General features: G+C 32.9%; 1 protein-coding gene across 4 annotated transcripts in view; it reads left to right on the top strand.

The window, feature by feature from the left end:
- LOC145323958 (sorting nexin-13-like) overlaps positions 1-26,620 on the top strand; it is a 79,361-nt gene that overhangs the window by 14,884 nt on the left and 37,857 nt on the right. For all 4 annotated transcript variants that reach the window (XR_013881150.1, XR_013881149.1, XM_080166572.1 and 1 more), the window contains exons 8-21: positions 267-332; positions 5,507-5,565; positions 5,929-6,022; positions 6,706-6,780; positions 7,246-7,300; positions 10,932-11,053; positions 14,529-14,629; positions 15,079-15,151; positions 20,046-20,137; positions 20,978-21,069; positions 21,491-21,537; positions 22,363-22,413; positions 23,162-23,211; positions 23,851-23,935. Coding sequence is in view for 2 of the 4 variants with exons in the window: in XM_080166572.1 (XP_080022698.1) it covers positions 267-332; positions 5,507-5,565; positions 5,929-6,022; positions 6,706-6,780; positions 7,246-7,300; positions 10,932-11,053; positions 14,529-14,629; positions 15,079-15,151; positions 20,046-20,137; positions 20,978-21,069; positions 21,491-21,537; positions 22,363-22,413; positions 23,162-23,211; positions 23,851-23,935 (1,062 nt within the window). In the remaining 2 variants the exon portion in view is untranslated. The remainder of the gene's footprint in view (positions 1-266; positions 333-5,506; positions 5,566-5,928; positions 6,023-6,705; positions 6,781-7,245; positions 7,301-10,931; positions 11,054-14,528; positions 14,630-15,078; positions 15,152-20,045; positions 20,138-20,977; positions 21,070-21,490; positions 21,538-22,362; positions 22,414-23,161; positions 23,212-23,850; positions 23,936-26,620) is intronic.

Below are 26,620 nucleotides of genomic sequence, written 5' to 3'. Positions count from 1 at the left end.
ATTTCATATAATACAGGGTGTTTTTTTTAATAGGACAAAAATATTGCTTAATTTGACCCATTTACCATTGACAGAAGTTAATAATCTATATCTTAATTTCTTTATTGGGTTGGGGAGTTTTTTCTTAAACAAAACTCCCCAACCCAATTAAGAAATTTGGATATAGTTTATTAACTTCTGTTAATGGCAAGTGGGTCAAATTAAGCAATATTTGTCCTATTAAAAAAGACACCCTGTAGGATATATTGCAATTTATTTTCTTTCAGTTTCCAAACTGTATTCGTGGATGTTTGAATAGATGCATAACCATCTTGGCTGATAGAATGGGGAAGGTAAACTATTTTTTTTTCAAAGGATTTTTAAGTCTTACTGAGACGGTTTTAAAGATTAATAATAATATACAACATTTCAATGTGAGTACTACATAAAAGTATTAAATAAAATTGGTTTTATTGCAAAAAATACACAATAATATATAATAACACACAAAACTGCGTTTTACAACCATTATAATCATATAGATTATTTTTTTAAACATTTAAAATAAAAGGTATAACATTAATTTCAGAAATAAAAGCATGACAAGATTGCGTAGCTGTCAAGTCACAATAATACTACTTTAGATTATTTCCTTTAAGTTTATTTCCAAGTTTTTTTACCTTTCTTCTCATTCTTTTCACTTTTCTCAAGATTGTTTTCTTATCTGTTCTTTTGATAAAGTTTATAACCAGAATTCCAATGTCTGTGAGTCCAAAAACTGAAACACCAAACCACAAGCCAAGACTGCTACCAATGTCAATCAAGAAATTGGAAAAGTCATAAGTCAAATATTTCTGAGTGTACGGTACATTATCAAGAAAGCTGATCAGTACAGCGTGCTGCATATCAGTTATGTAAGCCTTGATTCTGACATCAAATTCATATCTAACACATGACTTTGTGCATGATTTTTCAAGTTTACTATTTCTGAATAACAATGGTGGTATTTTTTTCTCATACTTTTCTTTTGTTTTGTGCCCCAGAGTTTTATTGGTATGTCTGCAGGTATCCTGGGTTGAAAACCATGGTGGATTACAGCCTATGATAGGCTTCACATACGATTGTATTTTTCCATCAATGCACTTCTCAAACTGATTATTCCTATAATCCTCACACTTTTCAGTATCTTTGGGATCTTTGTCAGAAAATATTTTCATTTGAATCTGATACCATGTTTGAAATTTCTTATCACTCATCATCAGTAGGCCTGTATTAGAATCAGTGTCAATTGAATAAAAAGTATTCAAATCTTTGATTGTCACAAATACCTCAAAATCCCTTCCAGTTGATGAGTTCATGTAAATTGATATAAGTGTTGAAATATTATACACTTGCAGCTCCCAGCAGTATCCTAAGAAGCCTATGTAAAACTTTCTCCTCAGTTGCTTATTATAAGAATCAGGGATTGGATTTCCATCCACTATCTCTTCTACATGTAGGTCTGACATATCTTTAATAGAATAATTTAGAACTTCTTCCATGGTTTGATCAAATGTTTTGTTTAAGTCAGATCCCCAAGTCAGTTGTGTTGTGTTGTCAACTTTCTTCAAGCCGCTCAACAAGTCTTCTCTTGATTCATAACCTAGATTTTTCATTTTTGTCTCATTAAATTGATCCAAAGGGCATATTGTTATCAAAGGTGGTTTTACTTTCAGGTCAGTTTTTTTAAAAGTCCTTGTAGTTGTTCCAATAACTGAATGAAGTAAATTTTGAATACTGTTTTTAAATTGATAGAAAAACATTACAGATGATGCTATAAATACTAGAATCTTAAAAATCACTAACTTTTCCATTTTTAAGTTTTGTGAATCTAAGGGATTAATTAATAAGAGTTGTGGAATGAGTTTATACACCAATGAACTCGATACAACTCAATTTTTCCAAACAAATTCTACTTCGTATTAAAAAAAAAATGTGGGAGTTGAAATGATTTTTAATGTAACTCTGCAGTTAATATATTCTGTTATTAAAAAAAATTGGTTTTGCAAAAACATGATTAATCATAATGATAATGAACGATCAGATTTTTAGATTATAGTGTTAAAACATGATTCATGTATCATAAGATTTTTAAATAATCCTTATATAAAAGTAACATGATGTCTTTCTGTCTTTCATTGTGTACCTGCTGAACCGATTTGGTTACTGCTTCAATGAAGATTCTCATAGCTCCCCAATTATAGTTATATTTTGGGGGAGAGTACTTCCACTATACCAAAATAATCTATTCTGGAAAAAGATATGTATGAGGCAGAATTAATAAAAAAGTTTTTTTTTAAACTGAACTACTTACAACAAGGTTTTAAACAAGCAGTTTAGTATCATTATGATATGTAAAAAAGAGTTATAATGAAACAAAATTAGTATCACTTAAACAATGTTTAAAACTTACAGTATTGTGTCTCTTGGATAAGAAAAACTCTATAAAAGAGTATAGGAATTAGTAGCACAAATTAAAAATAGTTTATCCAAATTCCAGACTGATTAAACCAATATTATTTTATCAATAGCAAAGCCATGATCAAATTAAGCGTGCATATACAAAATTAAGGACATTGGGTAAATAAATTATTGGCAAGACTGTCCTCATTTCAAATTTTAACTAAAAAGGTATTGCATCTATTTGTGAATGTTATATTATTTTTTTATTTTTTAAGGTTAACAATAGTACTTAAACTTTTATTAAAGTTTATTTTAAAGCTTATTGTGAATGTCTAATGAAGGATATAAAAAGTTATTTAAAATTCTTATATAAAAATTTTATTGAGTACTGTTATTCATGATTATATTATACAGTGTGTTTTTTTTTATGAGAACTTTTTTGAAAGCAATTTTACCCCACTTATAGTTATCAGAATTTAATGATTAATGGCTTATTTTCTTCGTTTTTTAATGCAATTAATAGAACACCAAACAAAATATTGCAATTTTTTATTTTAAAAGTACAGTAAAATCTAAATTCAAAACTTAGGTGTCAACATCTAAAAATGGTTTTAGCGCATTTTTCTTATACACAAATATTCAACCTTTTGCAAGAATGGCTGCTAAACACTTCAAAGTTGAGATATAGAGCTAAAAATGTATACAGATACTATTAGGGATATGTACTAGAACATATTAAAGTTTAAAGGTCATATCTCAACCAGGAAGGGAGTACTGGCCCCCCAAAGTCGACTACAGAAAATCTAATTTTTTCTTGCAAAGGGTAGAAGATTTAGGCATAAGAAAAATGCGCTAAAACCATTTTTAGATGTTGACACCTAAGTTTTGAATTTTAGATTTTACTGTACTTTTTAAATAAAAACTGCAATATTTTTTTGGTGTTCTATTAATTGCATTTAAAAACGAAAAAAATAAGCCATTAATCATTAAATTCTGATAACTATAAGTGGGGTAAAATTGCTTTCAAAAAAGTTCTCATAAAAAAAACACACTGTATATATTGAGAAATAAACTATTAATATTGGAAATTATGTTTTCAGCATATTTTCAATAAAACAAGGATGATAATGTTATGAAAAAAATACTTTTGATCTTGGGAAAAGTTATTACAACAACATCAATAAAAGCAAAACTCTGAAACGGTATGACAGATAAACATTAACTCTTGTAGAGTGTCAGAACTCAATATACAAAATATAAATTTACAAGTTTTAACAAAATTATACATAAATTTATTGCAAAACTTCTTTATTACAAAATACTGTTTGAGGACATACTGACATAAGACTTGATTCTAAAGATGATTTGCTTATAATATTGTACCTTATTGTAATAGGAATCAGTACTCCAAAAATCAGATCAATTGGATGATTATATCACATAATTTTTTTTTGTTAAAAAGTTCAAAATCAATGCAAAGCTTGAAATCGATAGGACAATTCTAACATGCCCAAGTTAACAATAGAAGCTATTCATTATGGACGCAAGGACTTTAATTATAGAAAAGCTTCGTTTTTAATAAAAATTATAGATTATTTACCATTTAATTTAAGTTAAAACAGGAATTATTGATTATAAACTAGTGCGCATTTTTATAACTCACAAAAAGTTGTGTTATGAATTTATTTAAATGAATACATTTGTATTTCTCAAAATAGAATGTAAATATAGAAAAATAACATTGGAAATATGATTTAATTTAGATTAAATGCAATTAATCCTGAACAGATTCAATTAAATGATGCAAACAAATTAACTATTCTGAGATTCCACTTTGATTAATTTTCTATCTTCTAGGAAATCTGTCTTTGATCAAGTACAACTCATTTGTACTTACTTTTTTTTAGTCAAGGATTAGAGATCATATAGTAAGTGGTTGAGTTTTAAAAAAAAAGGTTATCTTTTCATCTCGAATGTGTGTAATTTCACCAAAATAAGCAACAAAGGCTAATGGCTGGAACTGCAAATTTTCAGCGCTTTCTTTTATTACTTTGGAATCTTTTAAAAACTATGCAATTTGCTTTTTTTAAAATATATGATTTCTATTAAGATATAAAAGTTTATAAGTCTGTGAATTGCCTCCAATGTTCCTGTAAATTGTACAGTATTTACAATATAAACAAGCCTTGATTAAATTTCAAATGAATGAACTGAAGTTGACAAGATGATATTTAATTTCAGTACAACATTTCATACTTCATCTGTTTGTACACAACTATGATCTTTATCTGAAATATTAAGTACTTTGATTTTGAGGGGAGTATTAAATGCAGTTTTCCTTTTCATGATATTTGACCCAGGGAGAGAGGGGACATTGATCTGTTGATTCACTGGTCCACAAAGTTTTATTCTAACGTTTTCTTATTCGCTGACTTAAAAACCTTGGTGACTTTTATTAAATTTTGATTGTTTGGTACATTATGTTCAATATCCTTACGTTTCAACCACTAATGCCTAGAATGGGTAATTTTGTTTTATCATCAATATGGATGTACATCAATACATCAATTTATCGGCCATTGTCTTATCTAGATCCCTGCATTTGACCAGATTTTTCCTATTATTTTACTTTAACAACATGAAATTGATATTTTGTTTACATGATTTTTATTTTCTAAAATTGTTAAAGAATCTAATTGTCCATTCAAGATCTTGTTAATGGAGCGGCTTTGCTGTTACTTTACTTTTAATATCGTTGGAATTATAGCTATTTATTGAGAAGAGCCCATTATTTTAGGCAATTCACCCAACCCAAAAAATCCTTAGAACCTCAAATTTTGTAACATCTATTTCATCTTTTTTCCAGTATGGCTTCGAAACCGATTAATATCAGCTGGATAAGAATCGGTTCTCAGCTATACTGAAAAATCTTGTGTAGAATCATATTATAGACAATTTTCCACGAATATTAAAATAAGAGTCATAAAATTGATACCAGTTTTGTTAGCCTGGGTCTTACTCTTCGGCTTCTCGGTCTAAAAAAACAAAACTGGTTTTAATTTTATCTATTTGTATCTATTTTTAGGTAGAATGGGTAGAATACCTGACCACTAGTCTTGTAGATGATGTTGCCAGTCACTTGAGGTACAATCATTTTGTATAGAAACTCCACTAAAAGTCTATCAATATGTTAATACTTTGTCATGTTTTTTAAGGAGGCGGGTGGGGGTATACAGAGGTTATAATTAGGGGGGTTTAAATACCACAAACCCTAAAAATAATCCATTTTGTGGGTATGATTTTTGTAATGGGTTGGGAGGTGGGAGCATCTTATATAATTAAAGGTGTCTAGCCTTCGGTACCCCCAAATATGTTTTATGGGTCTTTCACTCTGTCACCTCATCACCCCCCCCCCCTTTTGAATGTCACTGTTAAAACTCACATAAAAAAGTATTTGCTGTTTATTGCCTCTGATTTTTAGGTTAAGTATTTTGTGTTTTTATTTAGATTATTCAAAATGGCCAGAAATAAGATGAGATCTCCCAACCTGGAGGGAGAGGCTAGATCTGCAGATTTGGAGACTATTTTCTTCAAGCTAGAGGTAGGATTTATCAAACGATGTTGCTTTACAAAAATATTAAGGTTTTTTTTGTGATTCTACCTTGACAAAATCGAAATTGCACACATTAAAAAGTAGCTTAGGTTCTTTATAGTCAAGATAAATAAACCCTTCCTTTTTTTTAAGGCCATTTGAGCATTAGGCCCCCAGTAGTAGCTTGGTGAATCAAGATCGTTTGGGTGCAATTCTAAAGTATTGTATGCTAAGCATATTTAGCCCTAGTAGAAAGTCAAATTGATAATAACTAGTGGCTACGCCCCTAGAGGACTCTAGTGGCACTTAAAATGTTTTTTTTTATATTTAAAATATGTCTATATTGCGTTTGACGTTTATGTTTGCGTTGAACTCTCTTTCTAAAATCGAGAACGTAAAAAAAAAATTTTTTAGGGGCGATTTCTCTTGGGAGGGTGGTGGTACCCTCCCCCAAAATGGTTAAAAACCTTCCCGGGACCTATGAGAATCTACCCTGTTAAGGAGAACCCGATCGGTTTAGCGGTTAGCGAGATCCCTCGGTACAGACACACAGATACACAGACAAACATCCTGTTACTTTAGTATAAGGATTGTCAAAATTGTAATATCTTCTTTTGTAATATCAGTATTTATACTTTAATAGATTTTGTCAAATAGCTTATAATTTATTGATTGATTATGACTATAATTAGGTTGAAATGGAGGGAACTGTATGTAGAGATTCTGTATGTATTGATAATGAAAGTAGCCAACTCAAATATTTACAGGTTTGAAATACTTTAATTTAATGGCCCTTAATTCTGGGGTCTAAACAAAGAAAAGCGAATTTATTATTATATTAGGACAATTATATCTACTAGTGGCGCATTCACAACAAACTAACAGTATATAAAATATCAGTGATAAGATGCAGGGAGGGAGTGAGGGGACATTGGGATGTTTATTAAACTAGTCCCCAAAGTTTTAAAATAACGTTTTCTTATTCGTTGGCTTAAATTTGATTGGTTAATTTATTGATTTGAGTGTCCAAACGTTTCACCCATTGATTGTAATTAGCGCTATTGTCTTATCCCTTTAGATTCCTAAATAAAATGTTTAAAACTAAATACCTACAAACTACAATATAAAACAGAATCTGCCTAGATTTTAGACTAGCAATCAACGAGAGATGTAATTCTTTTGTTGTCGGACGTACAATCATACTCATAACTGAAATAAATATGTAATTTTAGGATCTATCAGATCTACTTTTGTACCTTTTACTACCAGAAAATGAATTTGAAGCAGGTATTAGTTTATTATTGCATCTTATTATAAACAACTTTCCGCGGATATTAGAATCTAAAAGTATAAGATTAAAACCAGTTTAGTTAGCTCCGAGGCTTTAATTGTTCGTAATAAGATGTTACACGTGATCTTTCAGTATGGCTGATAACCAGTTCTAATCCATCGGATATTAATCGGTTTTGAAGCCATACTGGAAATTTCCTTTAAAACTTCAACCTTGTAGCCAATCTAAAACTAGTTTTGTTCTTTATTTAATTTTAAAAAGTTTTCAATTTATTACTAACCTCATAAACGGCTGGCTTGACCGTTCGTTTGACAACTTTCAACAAATTTATCGGTACAATGAATGCCCCCCCCCAAAAAAAAAGAAAGATAGTTTTACAAAACAAATATGTTCACTGATAGGAGGGAATATCCTCTTTCTCTTGTGACGAAGCTCCTACTCACTCTCATCTCAGATCCGGATATTATTAATCATTTATGATAATTTCATAAACTTAATACAAAAATTAAATGAAGTGCTACCCAAAGCCAATGATTGGTATGCAGCTAATAAGTTGATCATAAATTCTCTAAAAACAAAAATCATTTTATTCAAAACCCCAAGACAAAATATTTCTGAGAATGAACTTAATTTAATTGCTGATTTTCCTGTTTTCATAAATACCAACAATCATGGGGAGGATGTGGCAGATAAGATTATTAAGTTAGACAGGATTGACGAGGATAGTGATGACGAAAACAATAGGTGGGCAAAACATTTAGGTATAAGGCTAGATCCTAAGCTGAAATTTACCTACCACTGGGGTGAGATTCACAGGAGGTTACAGCGTGCAATCTTTTCCCTGCGCGTCATGAAACACGTCCTTGACATGCAGCATCTTAAGATGCTGTATTTCGCTTACATACATAGTATAATTGAGTATAGCATTATCATTTTTACTGGTGTAACTGATGGTCAATGCAATATCATAAAAAAACTTCAAAAGAAGTGTGTTAGGATTATTACCAATAGCTCCAGCACTGCCAACAGTAGTCCTTTGTTCAAACAACTAAGAATTTTACCTTTTAAGGAGCTCAGGGATTTTCATATCATGCTTTTTATGCACAAATACTTACATGGTCAGCAACCTGACATTTTTGATGGAACATGGCAATATAGACATCAGTTGCACCAGTACAATACCCGTAATAGGGAGGATCTTAATGTGGATGTTACAACTAAAAATTATATCTTTAAATTACCCTTAATTCAATTTCCTTTAATTTTTAATTCCCTACCTGAGGAACTTAAATCAATTCAAGATTTTAAATTGTTTAAAAAAAGAACATTCAACTACTTGTTGAATAATATTGAGTGATTTTTGGTTGTGACATGCTAGCTCTGTTATACTCTGTTATACTATAATCTTAATATTTTTAACTTCTTAGTGTTGACGCGTAGGGATCTGATTCGATTAGATTTGAATTAATTAGACTTAATTCTGAGCTTATACTGTTGTGACTAGTCTTATACTAACTATGACTTCTTTAATAATCTTTGTTTTTTTACAGGATTTCGAGAATGATACTTAGTATGTTGAGGGCGAAATGAGAAATGTTGGTACGTAGATTCTGTCCCGTTCTGCTCTATATACAAATCATCCCTGGAGGGATAGGGTGAACTTGTGTTAATACACCAATCACACACTAAAATTCATCCAGAGAAGACAACCTATGTATGTCCTCCGTGGAAGGATAAAATTATTTTTTGTGTATTAATATTAGTCATACTTAAATTCATCCAGAGAAGACACCTTATTAAGGGCATGACGGGGCGGGGCTGCGGCCAAGGTTACTCAATTCGTTGCCTTAATTGTCAAATTTTTTATTAAGTACCTAATTAACCTAACTTAACTTAACTTAATTAACAGCTTTGTTTGCTTTTATCTTTATGATAGTTTATGCATAGGTACTTAGCTAGATTAATCCTATTAGCCTCTTAGCAGGAATCATTTATTGACAATTAAGTATTTATTATTATTTTGATTGAGAAAATCCTAGAGTGAGTTTTTTTAATCTTTCCTCGTAAAATTCTTCTTCCTCGAAAATTCTCCACGCAAACTTTATCCTCGGAAAACTTAAACTTAAACTAAAAAATTATTTTCTCCTCGGGGAAATTAATCTCTGCTCCTCGAAGAAACTTATTCTTGTCGCAAACACTTCATACGCCTAGTTTTAGTTTTGCTAACTTGTTTTAGTTTTAGTTTTGCTAACTTGTTTTAAGAAATTTAGACTGAGTTTTTTTTTTTACTTCCTCGCAAACATTTATCCTCGAAAAACTTAAACTCTTTCTCCTCGGAAAACTTAATCTCTGCTCTCCGAAGAAACTTATTCTCATCGCAAACATTCCTTACATTAAGTTTTTAGTTTTGCTTGCTTGTTCTAAGATGTTTTACTTAAGTTGTTTACTTAAGTTATTTTATTTTTTAATTGTTGAGCTCCTTGGTAAGCTCTTAATGGGTTTTTTAACGCTCCTTAACTTCATTAAGTTCTAATATGGTTCTCGGAATGAATGTCTTAGTGTAGAGAATTTACTTAAGATATTTATTCTAGAACAATTTTCCGTAATGTATAATATCATAATAATGGGACTCATTCATCCAAGCGATCGTTCTTTCTTCTGATAACTTTTTTTACTGGTCCTAGGACCTTTAAATTGTATTAACCTGTTTTAGTATGCATCTGATGACGTTCCATGGCGGTGGGGGGATACCCAATGACGGCGGTTGACCTGAGAAAGCTGGGGGTATAGGGATCACTCTTGAACACAATAGCGGATTTTTATTGATTTATTTATAACAGCGCACGATCAAATCAATTCAAAGTCGGGATAATCGGCCAGCGATAGCGCCCTAATTCCATCAAGGGCGTGCACCAGCCTCAGGGCTACGATTCTGCACCTGATTATTTCGACAGGGCAACATCCGCAAATTTATCATTTATATTTCATGTTATTTTAACCATTATTAAATATATGATGAATCGATGGGTAATAAATAATAAACCATCATGTTTTATTTAAATGTAATTGATATATGTACTATATATCTTGTATATTAATATATATTATTTATGCCCTGATGGCGGAGAATTGTCCAAGATCAGGGGTTTGTTGGATCTTATGGTAAAATAAAATTGAATTGAATTGAATTGAATTGAATATCATATCATAGGAAGTGTTCGAGTATTCACCAGAGAACTATTGTCGAGCTCAATCCTGCAGCCCCTACTCACTCTCATCTCAGATCCGGATATTATTAATCATATCATATCATAGGAAGTGTTCGAGTATTCAGCAGAGAACTATTGTCGAGCTCAATCCTGCAGCCCCTACTCACTCTCATCTCAGATCCAAATATTATTAATCATATCATATCATAGGAAGTGTTCGAGTATTCACCAGAGAACTATTGTCCAGCTCAATCCTGCAGCCCCTACTCACTCTCATCTCAGATCCAGATATTATTAATCATATCATATCATAGGGAGTGTTCGAGTATTCACAAGGGAACTATTGTCGAGCTCAATCCTGCAGCCCATACTCACTCTCATCTCAGATTCAGATATTATTAATCATATCATATCATAGGGAGTGTTCGAGTATTCACAAGGGAACTATTGTCGAGCTCAATCCTGCAGCCCCTACTCACTCTCATCTCAGATCCAGATATTATCAATCAAAACATCATTTGGCTGCTCAAGAATAATGAGGTCAGTAGTTGGCCAATAAATGTATGAATATAGATGTATAAATAACTCAGACAACTACCTGGGTCCAGTGTTGGGGACCTTTTTCGTCTGCTAGCAAATTGCTTTCTTCTTTTTTGTAGTGACTTGGCTGTCTTAATATTTCCGAATATTTTGTTCTAAGACCCAATTGACAGTCGGTACAGGGTCGGTCCACGGGGTGGGGACTTGCAGTTTTTTAACCCCTTCCCCCTCTATTTTTTATTCTAATAGTTAACCAACAAATTGTATTTCCCAAAGTGAAACTTTTCTACATTTATTATCTTGTCTTCCAAACTGATATTTCTGCTATTAATTCTTTTGTATTAAGAGTCCTATTGACATAAAATCTTAATTTTTAAAAGTTGAGAGATAAGACAATAGACGATAACCAACCAATCATTATTCATTAATTGTCCCCAATGTTGTTAAGTCGACGAATAACAAAACGTTAATGATATAAAACTTCTGGAACTATTAAAATAAACAGCCCAATGTCCCCTCCCTGCCCTGCTTTTTCAATATTCATTCTTTTTAATAGAATTTATTTTTTAGCAAATATAAAATGTTTTTAATGATATCTAGATCAATTCAGCAAAAAATCCAAATTTTCATGGAATATACGTAGTATTTCATATAAAGTCAAGTTTTTGATTTATTTAATATTTTGCAGATACGCGCGATATTTCTTTTAATTACCTAGTCGGTTTATCAGATTTAGATGATTCCAAATTGTATAATTTGGCGAGAAAAGGCAAAGAAAACGGCGGCTTTTGGCGAGAGCGATGGTTCCACCGCCGCAGTTTCTTCACATAACCACGACATTAAAATCGATTTAAAGCAACTGTGATGCCAAATTTCAGTGCTGTAACTCTTTTTTAAGTTTTGGCCTCAAGAAAGTGTCATGCCCGCACTTCCCTTTTGATTTTCTACTAAATTTACTTTGTTTCAATAAGATTTATTTTTTAGCAAATATAAAATGTTCTTAATGATATCTAGATCAATTCAGCAAAAAAAATCGCCATTTTTTTAATAAACCTACGTAGTATTTCATATGAAGTCAAGTTTCATTTTATTTTTGCAAAAAACAAACGCGCAGCTTTCTACTTAATTACCTAGTCGATTTATTCATTTAAATCCTGTTTTTATTTACCTAATATCATCATATTTAATTTCTGAAAATGATTTTTTCTCTTGGACATTATTATTTAGAAAACTGTTAAGATTATTACTCTAAAGTTGTGTGTTTAGTCAAATGAGCTTATTAGGTCAAACTGTTCTTAATTTTGACCAAATGTATATTTATGAAATGTTCATAATTAAGAACAGTTTGACTTAATAAGCGCATTTGACTAAACACTAACACACAATTTTATGGAAATTACGTGAAAAAAATTACCCTCTTTTTGGAGAAATTAAACTAATTTTATTAAACCAATAAGTACATCCTAATAGATTTCATTATAAATTACATGATAATAATAAAAAAAAACTAATAGTTGTGAAACTTTTAACAACAAAAAAGCTAACATCTGTCAAGCTGTATTCAAGTTGCAAGTTGTTATATTTGATAATTACAAAAACGTTACATAATAATGTATGCTTTCATAAGCGGATTTTTTAGTTTTCGGAATAAAATAAAAATGGCTAGGGTTCCTTATTAAAATCTAGCAGAAAGAAATTACCAAAATAGGGTGATACAGCTCTGTGACTTTGAATAGATGTTGTTTCAATCAGGGAGAGAGACATTAGGCTGTATATCATACTAGTCCCCAAAGATTTAAAATATTTTTTTTTATTCGTTGGCTCAACGACTTTTGGGACTGAATGATTGATTAGTTCATTAAGTTGAGTGTTCAAACGTTTCAACCACTAATTGTAATCTTCAGAAGATTTTATTTTCTTATCTGTTTAGATCCTTGTGTTTCAAAATAGTTCAATATGCAACTAAGAAAAAACGACGGCATAACCATTCCTACTGTAGAAAAAAACATTTCCTAGTGATATTTGTCAAAAAAATACGGCGGTAAATGGCGGTTTCGCCGCTGTTCCTTCAACGTTACACATTGTCCTTATTTTATCAAAATTTAAGGGGGGGGGGAAGTTCTGACACATTTGCGTAAACGGTGATTATTGGCTTTATCTTTGGACTGAGAGGATAGGTTATTAGGGATAAAATCATTCTTATATGATGAATTTCCCCCAGATTTAAGATTTTTTCGATAGGCCTCCAGGTTCCGGAGCTCCAGGCCTCCAGGTGGTCTCTGTACAGGTAAAAATTAGAAATAATTTTTTTTTTTTGAAGAGTTAGAGGCTAACTTATAAAACAAAATATGCTTCTTTTTGATTGTTATTCACATATTTGAAGAAAAAACATACATATTTTGTCTCATAAGCTGACTTCTAACTCTTAAAAAAAAAATTTTTTTTTCCATTTTTACCTGTACAGAGACCACCTGGAGGCCTGGAGCTCCGGAACCTGGAGGTCTATCCAAAAAATCTTAAATCTGGGGGAAATTCATCATATAAGAATGATTTTATCCCTAATAACCTATCCTCTCAGTCCAAAGATAAAGCCAATAATCACCGTTTACGCAAATGTGTCAAAACTTCCCCCCCCCCCCTTGCTATAAAACATTTTTTGGCTGATTTTTATTGTTAGTTTTAAAATTTTGCTTCACCCTTTGTTTTGATTGTATAGTACTAGTAGTTAATTAAGTTTGTTTCTGTATACTCGAAATGCTAAAACAAAAGTTCAAACTAAAATTTTACAAAAATAGGTACACTAAGAAAGGTTTATAAACAGCGAGGCGGAGCCGTTTGATTTTAATGCGGCTCCGGATTTGGCTCCGGCTCCGACCTAAAATCAAGAAAAACTGAACATATTTTTTGCCAAGTCTATTTTTGGCTTTTGAAGGTTTTAAAATTACATTTTTTTGATAAAAATGGACTTGAAAAACTTGAAAGGATCATTCGCACACGACACATAAGAGTTACCAAATTATAATTAATAAAATATATCTTTTTTTAGCTAACCCGGAGCCGTGTTTTAACAAAAATTACGGCTCTGGCTTCGGCTCCAACAAAATATGGCGGCTCCCGGCTCCGCAATGCTGTTTATAAATCATGAATTGTATGATGGAGTAGAAAATTAAATTTACTCAAAGGTCGTAACCTTTCTTAAAATAGTTGCTGTTACTTAATAATTCAGGATTCAGCAGCCGCCTACGTAAAAGCCGTCAACTTATTGTATAATGGAATTAGCGACTTCGCCATTAGAGGCGCCCAGGAGCATTTGAGGTCCAACCCCCCCTCCCCCCCTCCTACCGCCCATATTTAGTTTTTATGTGATTTTAGGGCCCTCAAAAGGGGTTGATTTTCAATTTTTTTAAAAAATAAAAGGATAATGTGTTCGCTTTTAGTTTTAAGGGAAAGTACTTTGATATTTTATTTATCTCAGATAAGATCAGATGTCCTGATAAGTACCTTGCGCCATTCCGACAGTCTGGACGAACTGGAGGCCTGCCGGGCATCTATACAGAAAGAACTTTCTAGATTAAGGTAGGCAAACTCATTATATTTTTTAAAGTGAAGCTTTTCTATAATGAAGGTTGGACTGTCCGAGTAACCCTCATTTCGTTAATTTAGATATTTTATCATGCTAATTGTCATTTTATTAACGCAAATTCTTTTTTAAAAAAATCATGTACAAAGTAATGTTCTGACACTCTAATGTCAGAACATTAATGAAATTCTTGTTAGGTTTGTATTTGGGATTTTTTTTTAGAATATTATCCATACCAAAGCGCATCTTGTTTTTTACTTTCTTGGTCTGTCGGACATAAAACAAAAAAAATTATTTAAAACTTACCTAATGTTTTCCTTTTATTTATCATCCATTTTTCTTTCCTTTTAATGGCCACAGTCAATGACTCACTTTTTCTGTTTGTTCATCGATGACTTTTTTGTGCTTCGCAATTTACTATTGTTGTCATTCTTGTTTTTATTAGATCTTGTGATTCACGGACAGAGGGAAGCGAAGAGGCGAAAAATCAGAAAAACTCCTTGGAATATTTAAAAAAGGTAATAAAAAAGGGGAAACGACCCTAGAGGCCTCAAAGGGCGTTTTAGGTGGGTTGGAAGTAACACTATCACCTTCATTTTTTGTCTTAAAAAGAAAAAAGTTACCTACATAAAATAAATATTTTTTTTTGGAGGTGGGGGAAGCATATTGTTACTTTTATATAAGGATTTATAAAAAGTTAGATATTAGACAATTATTTTATTTTTCATCAAAGTTTAAAGATTTGGAATCTCTTAAATGGACGAAGCCCAATCTGTCCTACTTTTGAGCAAGACGATTCAATTTTCTCCCATCTCTTTTGAAGAGATTTTCTTCCCCCCCTTCCTTTTTTCTTTTCCCTTTATATGACGTCATATAGGAATCGTCTTGCTCAAAAGTGGAACAGATTGGGCTTCGTCCTTAAATGTCAAAATATCAAAATAAATAATTTAATTTAACCTTACCTTGAGAATGATAAAATATTTAGGAAAATTTTTGAAGAAAAATTTTTAAAAAATATTTTAACACGAAAGCAACAGGGAGGGAGAGGACATTGGGCTGTTTATTACACCAGTCCCCAAATTTTTAGAATAACAATTTCTTATTTGATGGCTCACCAACTTATTTAATTTTTATTGGTTGCTTCAATAAGTTGAGTGTCCATACGATTTTACCACTAATTTTTATTACCAGAAGTGCTAATTTTGTGCATTATAATTGGGGATGTACATCATTTTATCGGCCATTGTCCATTCCTTTAGATCCCTTGGAAAGGAAAGTTTAAAGTTTTACTATCCTAGTTTTAGATTTATTTCAATGTATTAAATACCTAATAGAATAAATATTAACCTATCTTTGATAATATTCTGTTTCTTATTAAATTGTTAATGAGTTTCTGGAACCATATTTATTAAGAAAAGTCCTACATATATTTCCATTTTCTTTATAGTTCTCATTAAAATTAGGTTGTGTAATTAAGTCAAAATGAAAAGCATAAAATATGTTTTATGAGGAACTATTTGACAAGGATATCGATATACATATCCTTATAATAAAGTAACAGGATGTTTGTCTGTTTTTTTGTACCAAAGGAACTCGCTAAACGCTGATCGTAGGGGTTAAACAAAGAAATAAAAACTACCCCCCCCCCTTACTTATTTTTAAAATTAATTTAAACAATAGGGGGTGAGGGGGGGTATCAGTGCTCAAATGGCACTTAGAAACCACAAAATTATCCAAAACTGTTCCTGAGGCTATAAGTTTGACGTACGAACCCTAATTATAGAAGAGCCTTTTCTTTAACCATAAAAATATAAAGCAGTCCAATAAAATGTTTAAATAGAAATCTAATTAGTTATTTCCTTCTAAGCACCTAGTACTACCTATTTTATATTCATGTTCTCTTTTCTATTTAGCAGCAAAGCCACACTCTAATTCATTTTGTACGACAAACCGAAATTTACGACAATTTTTCCCCTGTCATAATATCCACGTATATTCTATAATCATATTTTATGGGAATCCGGTATTCTCGACTAATATTTAATATAGACTGCTAATTTTAAAAGCGAAGCTTTTCTATAATTAGGGTCGGTCCGTCCGTCACGGATAACATTTTTCGTTAATTTAGGCATGTTAAAATTGTCCTATTTATTTCAAACTTTGCATGGTCATTCCTGTAGTAGTTAGGTACGATTTAGAAAGCGTAGCAACTCTACAATCATTACCAGAATTTCCGTAGGTCCATTTTAAACATGTTGATTTTTTTACTTTTTTAACAACAAATTTTTATGTGATCGAATAATCCGACTGATCTGATTTTTGGTATACTGATTCCTGGGACAACAAAGTACAACATTATAAGCGAAGCAACTCTATAATCAAGTCCTAAAAATGTAAGTATGTCCATAAACATTATTCTGTATCAAGCATTTTCTCAACAATTTTACTTGCAATTTTGCTTCGACTCTTTTACATTTATATTCTGATTATTCAGTTCTGACACTATACAAGTGTTAATGTCCGTTTGTCCTACCGTTTCAGAGCTTTGCTTTTATGGATGTTGTCATCCTTGTTATTGTAAAGTTATCCCAGCATATATAGCATCCAGTATACAACTTTCTTGGTCACATTCACAAAATTACATTAGAATTAGTGGTTGACTTGAAACGTTTGAACACTCAACAATAAACAAACCAATCGAAATTCACTAATGTCGTTAAGCCAACGAATAAGAAAACGTTATTATAAAACTTTGGGGACTAGTGCAATGTCCTCTCTACCTCTGAATTTTCTTTTAATCCTTACCTTCTTATTACCTCTGTAACTGTTCTGTACATTGGCCTGGCCACCGTTTGTACATCTTTTATTTTTTGTTTGTTACTAGCTGTCTTTCGATGTTGGCATCCTTGTTAATTCCTATTTTAATATAAAACATTAATAGGATTATTATGTAGGTAAGTTTTTTTTTATTAAAAGCGCTACTTATTTATTCCTATTTATAATACAAAGTAGATCGACGTCTTTCTGTCCTTCTGACGCTTAAGATCTCAGTAACAACTTCAGAGAACATACCTACAAGTCCTGTGATGGTTTTATTTAAGCCTTTTTCATAGGGGCTGGGGGTAGATATACCACACTTTTCTGGGATCTTGCTGTGTCACGTATCAACTGTTGGGAATATCAAAGGATGACTCCATGCAAAATTTGAGCCGGATCCGGCCAAAACCGGCCGTGAATTTTATAAAAAAACGGTTTTTTCCGGTTTTTAGGGGGTATCTGTAAATCGATTCAGCTGGAGCAAAACCGGTTGGAGATACAAAAAATTTTACTTCACATAAAATTTAGCCAATGCAATTGCCTACCAAAATGTGCTTCATCATCAACTTGATTGGACAACTCTTTCCCCTCCTAAATGTCCATTAAAACCTCGGAAACGGCAAAATCGCCAAAAATCACGCCTTCGGCGTCGAATAACGGCTAAACGGTCAGTAGGAGGCGAATGAAACATAAATAAAGAAATGTCCGCCTCAAAAAGTTGTCCAATATCAAAGAGATGCTTGAAGTCTCTAAAACGACTCCTTCCCCTCCTTTGAGGGGAAAAACTGAAAAAACGTCATTTTCAAAAGTATGCCCACTTCGTGGGTGTGGGGGGCACTGAACCCGTCACCCCAGGGCAGGGTTTCGGATCCGCATTGATTTTATGCGGATCCGGATCCGGATCCGGATCCTCAAAATTTGGTCAGTGCGGATCCGGATCCGGATCTTTGACAATAAAAATAAAATCACCAAATTTTTCAAAAAAATTTTATTCTTTAGTTCGAAGTCAAAAATACTTTTAATTTTCAAGTCTGAACCTAAACCTTAAAGATTGGCTCTCATCAAGAGAATGTCTGAGATTTTTTATAAATTTAGGTAGATTTTTCCATTTTTCCGCATTTTTTGGAGTCTAAGGATCCGGATCCGGATCCGCATTTTTTTTGCGGATCCGGATCCTTGGACTCAAAATATGCGGATCCTTGCGGATCCGGATCCGGATCCGAAACCCTGACCCAGGGTCACCAAATATAAAGTCTAGGCGGCTCACATTGCTGAATTTTCACCAAGTGAAAGTCTTGTGTCATTATCTCTTATGAGAAAAAAGTTATTAATGAATTAAAATTTCAAATTGTGATTTTTTGATGGATTTCTTTGATGAAATGACAGGCCGGTCAATTTTTAGGCCATTTTTTGCGGTTTTTGGGCCGTCACGCCCAAATGGTTTGAGATAATCTCACGGGACCATTTGCCCAACCTAAGTCTGGTTATTTGTGAGGTCTAGGAAAAAAAATCAGACTTGCACAAAAGATTATAATTATAATCTTTACACAGAAAAATGGCACGAGGTGAGGGTTTGAGGGGGCAAAATGTGCCGACCAGCGATTTTTGACGGCGCGCAGCGACGTCGTGCTTCATTCAATCCGGGATTTTTTTTTCTTAGACCTCACAAATAACCAGACTTAAGTCGGGCAAAAGGTCCTCTGAGATTATCTCAAACCGTTTGGGCGTGACGGCCCAAAAACCGCAAAAAGTGGCCTAAAAAGTGACCGGCCTGTCATTTCATCAAAGAAATCCATCAAAAAATCACAATTTGAAATTTTAATTAATTAATAACTTTTTTCTCATAAGAGATAATGACACAAGACTTTCACTTGGTGAAAATTCAGCATTGTGGGCCGCCTAGACTTTATATTTGGTGACCCTGGGGTGACGGGTTCAGTGCCCCCCACACCCACGAAGTGGGCATACTTTTGAAAATGACGTTTTTTCAGTTTTTCCCCTTAAAGGAGGGGAAGGAGTCGTTTTAGAGACTTCAAGCATCTCTTTGATATTGAACAACTTTTTGAGGCGGACATTTCTTTATTTATGTTTCATTCGCCTCCGACTGACCGTTTAGCCGTTATTCGACGCCGAAGGCGTGATTTTTGGCGATTTTTGCCGTTTCCGAGGTTTTAATGGACATTTAGGAGGGGAAAGAGTTGTCCAACAAGTTGATGATGAAGCACATTTTTGTAGGCAATTGCATTGGCTAAATTTCATGTAAAGTAAAATTTTTTGTATCTCCAACCGGTTTTGCTCCAGCTGAATCGATTTACAGATACCCCCTAAAAACCGGAAAAAAACGTTTTTTTTATAAAATTCACGGCCGGTTTTGGCCGGATCCGGCTCAAATTTTGCATGGAGTCATCCTTTGATATTCCCAACAGTTGATACTTGACACAGCAAGATCCCAGAAAAGTGTCGTATATCTAGCTGGGGGAATACCTCAACAATCCCCCCCCCCCCAAAAAAAAAAAATATTAATATGATTAATTCGTATTATAAAAAGTATTTATTAAAAGCGCTTCTACTCTACAATTTTATTTCAATTTTTAGATTGTTGACACCCGAATCAACAGGCTCCAGTCTGGGTTTAGTAACAACAGTTATGGCCTACCACCTAACATTGATTGGACGGCGAAAATTAGGTAAAGTTTTTGTTTAGAACTTAGCATTAAATACAGGGATCTAAAGGGATAAGATTGTGGCCGATAAATTGATGTACATCCACAATAATGGTACACAAAATTTTACCATTTCTGTAGATTAAAATTAGTGGTTGAAACGTTTTGACACTAAGTAAATGAACAAACCAATCAATATTTAATTAAAGTCCCCAAGGTTGTTAAGCCAACGAATAAGTAAACTTTATCGTAAGACTTTGGGGAGTAGTGAAATAAACAGCCCTATGTTCCCTCCCTCCCAGATTGCATAAGGATTCTATTAGGAATTTACAGATTTACTTAGAATTTATGCTCTGACTTCTAAGTAGTGAATGATTTCATTATTTTGTAGCACAGTCTTTCTATATTTGGTAATGTTTGTTTGTCTGACTTTCCTATATCTGGACAAAACTTCGTTAAATTGTCGTAAATTAGGTTAATTAACAATGCTAATGAAAGCATTGGGAAAACTATGTTTTGTTACAACAATTTCAATGTATCCTATTCTTTCTGTTTTGATAATAAGCGGCAATTTTGTTTTCCAGCATGGCTTCGAAACAGATAAATATCCGTTGGATTAGAACCGGTTCTCAAACATACTGAAATATCATGTATAGCATCGTTTTACAGACAATTTTGCACTAAGATTTTTTTTTTAAATTCATAACATTAATACCTACTAGTTTTGTTAGCTCTGGTTTTATGCATTATGGGTTTAGCAATACTGTAAATCTTGTAATTTTGCCTTTCAATGCCTATGTAAAATGAACACGAAGAGTATGTTCGTTGAATCCAAAATATAAAATAAATAACTTATTATTTTAGTTCAACAGTGAAGCTGTTTAATCTGCCCCTGGAAGTTATATTGAAAAATAATATCTCACTCTCCTACTTCATGGATTACATGTGTTCTATTGGTAAGTTGATTATTATGTACTGCAAGACATTACTAGCGGTTACGCCCCTAAAAGGTCTCCAGGGGCAAGTTAAATGCTTTCCTTTCAATCTATGTTAAGTTCAGTCGTTTACCAATATTATCCGCTAGGCGGCGCTTTATATTTTCTTTATTTTTGAAAATTTTCTCTTGGGTTGGTAGGTACCCTCCCCCAAATAGATATAACATTCCCAGAAGAAGAACCATATCGGTTAAACGGTTGGCGAGATCCTTCGGTACAAACGGACAGACAGATAGACAGAGATCAGCGTTATCCTCTTAGAATTTTTTTTTTAATTTCGAAATTTTTTTACCTGGCCCTGATAGCAAATAACAAATCATAGAAGGACTTTATAATCGTATCAAACTATATGAGTTGTTTGTTAATTTTGATCAATTTTTAGGATGCCAGTATTTGGTATTCTTCTATCTCAGTATTGAGGGATGGAAGGTAAAAAATCATTTTTAGTTATATTAAAATTTAGGGATAAAAACAAGGATGACAACATCCACTAAAGCGAAGCTATGTAACGGTAGTACAAACGAACATTAACACTTGAAGAGGGTCAGAACTAAATAGGCAGAATATAAATGTAAAAGTCGAATCAAATTTTTGGCAAAACTGCTTAAATACAGGATACTGTTTAAGGACATTGTAACTTTTTTAGGACTTGATTATAGTGATGCTTCGATTATAACATTGTACCTTGTTTTAATAGGAATTGGAATTCCAAAAATCAGTTAAATAGGAAAATAATATTACATAAAAAAATTGTCATATTAAAGGATGGAAGGTAAAAAAATAAATGTTATTATATTTTTTTTTGCCAAAAAAACATTATACATAATAATTTTCCTCAGTCAGTTACAAAATTGTCAGGATTTTCAATTATTTTATACCTTTATATTTTTTATTATCACTGATAATAAATGTATGAGTATAGATTTATAATCCAGTATTGGAAACAGTTTTCGTCCGCTAGCAAATTGGTTTCTGCGCTTTTGTAGCGACTTGGCTTTTTAATATTTCCTACGTAATTGGCTGATAATCAAAGACCCAATTGAAAGTCGGCACAGAATCCCACTCTCCACCTTGTGAACACACAGTTATATAACCCATGTCTCCTCTATTCTTTTACTTTGATCATCCGCTCTATGACTTCGTGGTTTGGGAGAAAATTCCCCCCCACCCCGATCCAGAAGGCTTCAGTTACGTCCCCCTTTTATGAAAAAAAAGCTTTATTTTTTTTAAAAAACATGCTCTAAATTCTTTCAGGTTACAGCTGAATCACATTTGCAAGCTATTGAATTAGAAATTTTAAAACAGGTATTTAAAATATCCAACTACATAAAGTAGAAAGGTTTTTTTGTAGCTTTAGATTTCTATGACAAATAACCGATTAAATTCTCAATTATAGGTGGGCTTCACATAGGTTCAATTTTAGGCTAATTTTCTACCCTACCCATATAAATGTTAGGAACACAGCCGCTATTTGTAGAACTAGCGGCTTCGTCCCTAGCCTCTAGGGGCTTTTCCCCAAAGGTGATCAAAAAAAAGTTAAAGTAAAATTCGTAAAAAAAAATAAATAGGTTAAAAGGACCAAGGATATCTCCTACAAAAAAAAGGACCAAGGAAATCTTCTTCAAAAAAAAAGGGGGAAATTTATTTGTTTTTGGGGGGTTTGGGGTGTCCTACCCTCCCAAGAAAATAGTTTAAAACCACCACAGGACCAGAAGGTATATTTACTTAAGAGAAGAATCCGATCGGTTCAGTGGTTACCCAGATCTTAAGGGACGGACGGACAGACAGACAGACGGGCGGACAGACAGACGGACAGAGAGACATCATTCTACTTTGTATTATAGGTTACGCAGGGATAAGACAATGAACAATAAATTAATATTACCCCAATAATAATCAGCATAATTACTCCTCTTATAGATTAAAATTGATTTTTAACCAACCAATCAAGCTTAAATAAAAGTTCCCATAGTTTTAAGACAGTGCAGTGTGATATAACTTTGGGTACCAAAACAATTCTGTTTGCGTATAATAATATTGTTATTTTTTATAGGAAGAAGAAAGTAAAACAAGTATGGAGCTTCAGATTGAAAAGCCACCAAGGTACAAAAATTAGTTTTTTTTATGGGTGGGAGAGAAATTGTATAAAATAGTAAAACACTACACCGAAATAATATGTTGATAACGATTTCAATAGATTTAAAAACAGGAATTTTTTTTCAAATTAGCCGTTATGTCAAATTAAAGTATTTTTATTTGGTACTGGGTAGCCCCACAAGATAGGGCACCGATGTCATTGGCCCCGAAGGGTTATAACCCCCGCAGGGTATAGACATATAGTTAAAACTACCCCCTCTCCTTATTTTTATGGAGGAGTAGGGGTTTTTAAGTGCTCGATAGAAACTTTGTAGGAAAGCACAAATGTTTTGTAAGAACTAATTTTTCTACAAAGATGTGTTTTCCACAGCTTTTAAATTCCTTTAATTTAACTTTTATGGCTTGTAGGCAAACAAAAGCGGACTAGACAGTGAGGGGACAATGGGCTGTTTATTACACTAGTTCCCAAAGTTTTATAATAGCGTTTTCTTTTTTGTTAGCTTAACAACTTGGGGGACTTTTAGTGAATTCTCATTGGTTGGATCATTAAGTTTCAACCATTGATTGTAACCTACAGAGGGGTTATTTTGTGTATCGCTATTGAGGATGAACAACAATTTATCTGTCAATGTCTTATCCCTTTAGATCCCTGATAGCGGACAGAGAAACAAGTTTAGACATCATCAGAGAAGATGCTATTTCTATCTACAGAGAATATCTTTCTGACAAGGTTAGTGGTGCATTTTCCATTTCATATTCGCGGAAAGCTGTCTATAATACGATGCGAGCATTAACTATTCCAGAATGGCTTCCTAACCTAATAACATCTGCTGGATTAGAACCGGTTCTCTGTAATACTGAAAAATCATTTATCGTATCGTATAATATGATATTCAGTTTTCTGAGTTAAGGACAGGGATAATATTAAAACCAGTTTTGGGGAATAGTCCCTATCGTGACATCGCACCTTAAGGGGCGAATGTCGTATTTTTTTAAAATGGCTTTTTATAGGTTATTTTAGGTTAGGTTAGATTATATTGGGTTAGGTGATTGCCCCACAGGGTTAGGTAATTGGCCCCGCAGGGTTAGAGCCCCCTTCTGGAAGTCTTAACTGTGCTTAGTAATGAGTTGCGCCTGTTTATGGGCCAAGGCATTATTCTCTCTGCTTTTACTATTGATGTCACGCACCTGACATAGCAGCAGCTAGGTACCATTTATAACGTCTCAAGTTTGACGGAGTGTGGGCTTGACTCGAACCCGATTGCAAGCCGACACGTTACCAATCACGCTGATGCCGTGGGTTACCTATAGTTTTGCTTCGCTTCATGATTATTATTATACTTAGGTTGGAGAAAATATATTTCATAAAATGTGTTTACAGGTTTAGATAAGTGTATTTTTTTTACTTGGAAAATGCTTTTTTTATTAAAAGTATTTTTTTATTTTTTTAAACACAGATTAAGGGATGCGACAATGGCACAAAATATTAATTTACCTCTAAATTTTAATACATAAGCAAAATTATACCATATGTAGATGAAAAATTAATCTGTACAGCCAAATCGAGCTTTTCTATAATTAGGGTCGGTCGGTTCGTCCGTACGTACATCCGGATAGCTCTTTTCGTTAACAAAAATTATTTATGTTATATAATAAATATTCCTATCTATCTGATTATTGGATTAATGATTCTTTTACAACAAGGTACAATGTTATAAGCGAAGCGTCTCTGTATTCGAGTCCTAAAAATGTAAATATGTTCTAAGCAATATGCTGTATTTAAGTAGGTTTGCAACTTTACTTACAATTTAACATATGGTTATACTTCTATATTTTGCTTTTTTGGTTCTGACACTCAAAAAGTGTTAAATTCGTTTGTCCTAACATTTCAGAGCTTTGCTTTTATGGATGTTGTCATCCTAGTTAGTGATTGTTATTCGACATATTTGTGTTGTTCATTGATATTCATTACTTTTTTGTTGGATCTTGGACAAAGTAGCTTCGGACAAAGTAGCTTCGGACAAAGTAGCTTCGGACAAAGTAGCTTCAGGACAAAGTAGCTTCCGGACAAAGTAGCTTCCGGACATTTACTTAAGAAAAGTAGCTTCCTTAGAAAAATAGAAAAAACCTCCTAAACGACAAACCTCCTAAAGCGACATCTTTTAAGTAAAACCCCCTAAAAACTTTTCAAGTGATATCACATTTATTAAGTGTGAGGTAAGGGTCGATATTTTTAATGCAAGGTTGTATCGGGTTCGAAACCATGCCGTTGGGTAGCCAACACAGACTTTGGGACAACTGTCGGACGGATTTTTAAATTTCACCCTGTAGACAAAGTTATTCAAGAAAGAAATTTTCGGTTTTGAATTTCGTCCCTGTGTGTTTTATCGCCATATTGGATTTTATTGTTCAACTTTTTTAACAGCAGTGGTGGATTTTATCCTTAAATTTGGAAGATTTTTTTATTTAATAACTTTTGAAAAATTTTAGGACGTTTTACTTCAGAAATGTCTACACAGAAAGAGAGACATAGAAAAAGGCATAAAGACAGACATAAAGACAGACATAAAGACAGACAAAATGACAGACAAAATGACAGACAGACAGACAGAAAGGCGGACAGAAATTGTAAAAATTTTAAAAAATGTTTAAACGAATTAAAAATTATAAAAAAAATCGCCGAACCCTTTTTAGTAAAATCCACGATCCACTTTTTGTTAAAATTGTTAAAGTTTTGTTTGCTTTCAATAAAATTAGAAGTTAATGTACATTAAACATTCTTACATAGGTTAGGTTAGGTTAGGTTATAGGCAAGGGGGCCGAGCGCCCGCGGCTAGGCAGGCCAGGGGGTCGAGCGCTGCGGCCATAACCTTTATTACTATTAGAAGCTACTTTTCTTAAGTAAATGTCCGGAAGCTACTTTGTCCGGAAGCTACTTTGTCCTGAAGCTACTTTGTCCGAAGCTACTTTGTCCGAAGCTACTTTGTCCGAAGCTACTTTGTCCAAGATCCTTTTTGTTTACATTCATAAAGAACATCTTATAAAATCTACAAATATTTTCATTAATATACTTCATTCATTTTCTTAACGAAGCTACTCTTTAACTCACTTAATGTCCATCCGTAGCTTATATATAATTTATTTATAACTAATTTTGTCCTTCTGCTTGTGATAATTTAGCTTTCTAGTTATTTTATACTTATCTATGAACAATGATTAGTAGCAAAACAGTAGGCTATTGTGCTGTGTAATTAAAGTGGCACCCAAGAAAATCACATTTCCCCCATAGCGTTACTTTTTGACTAACGGATGGAAGAACGGACAGACAATGGCAATTATAGAGTATCTTCGCTACTAAAAATTGTCAAACACTTTCTTTTAGTCAAAAGAGCATTAATTAAAACGTTCTAGAAAC

This window comes from Acartia tonsa, chromosome 7, assembly GCF_053477335.1.
Source record: "Acartia tonsa isolate MP-2025a chromosome 7, ASM5347733v1, whole genome shotgun sequence".
NCBI lineage: Eukaryota > Metazoa > Arthropoda > Copepoda > Calanoida > Acartiidae > Acartia > Acartia tonsa.
This window is presented reverse-complemented; position numbering and strand designations above follow the sequence as displayed.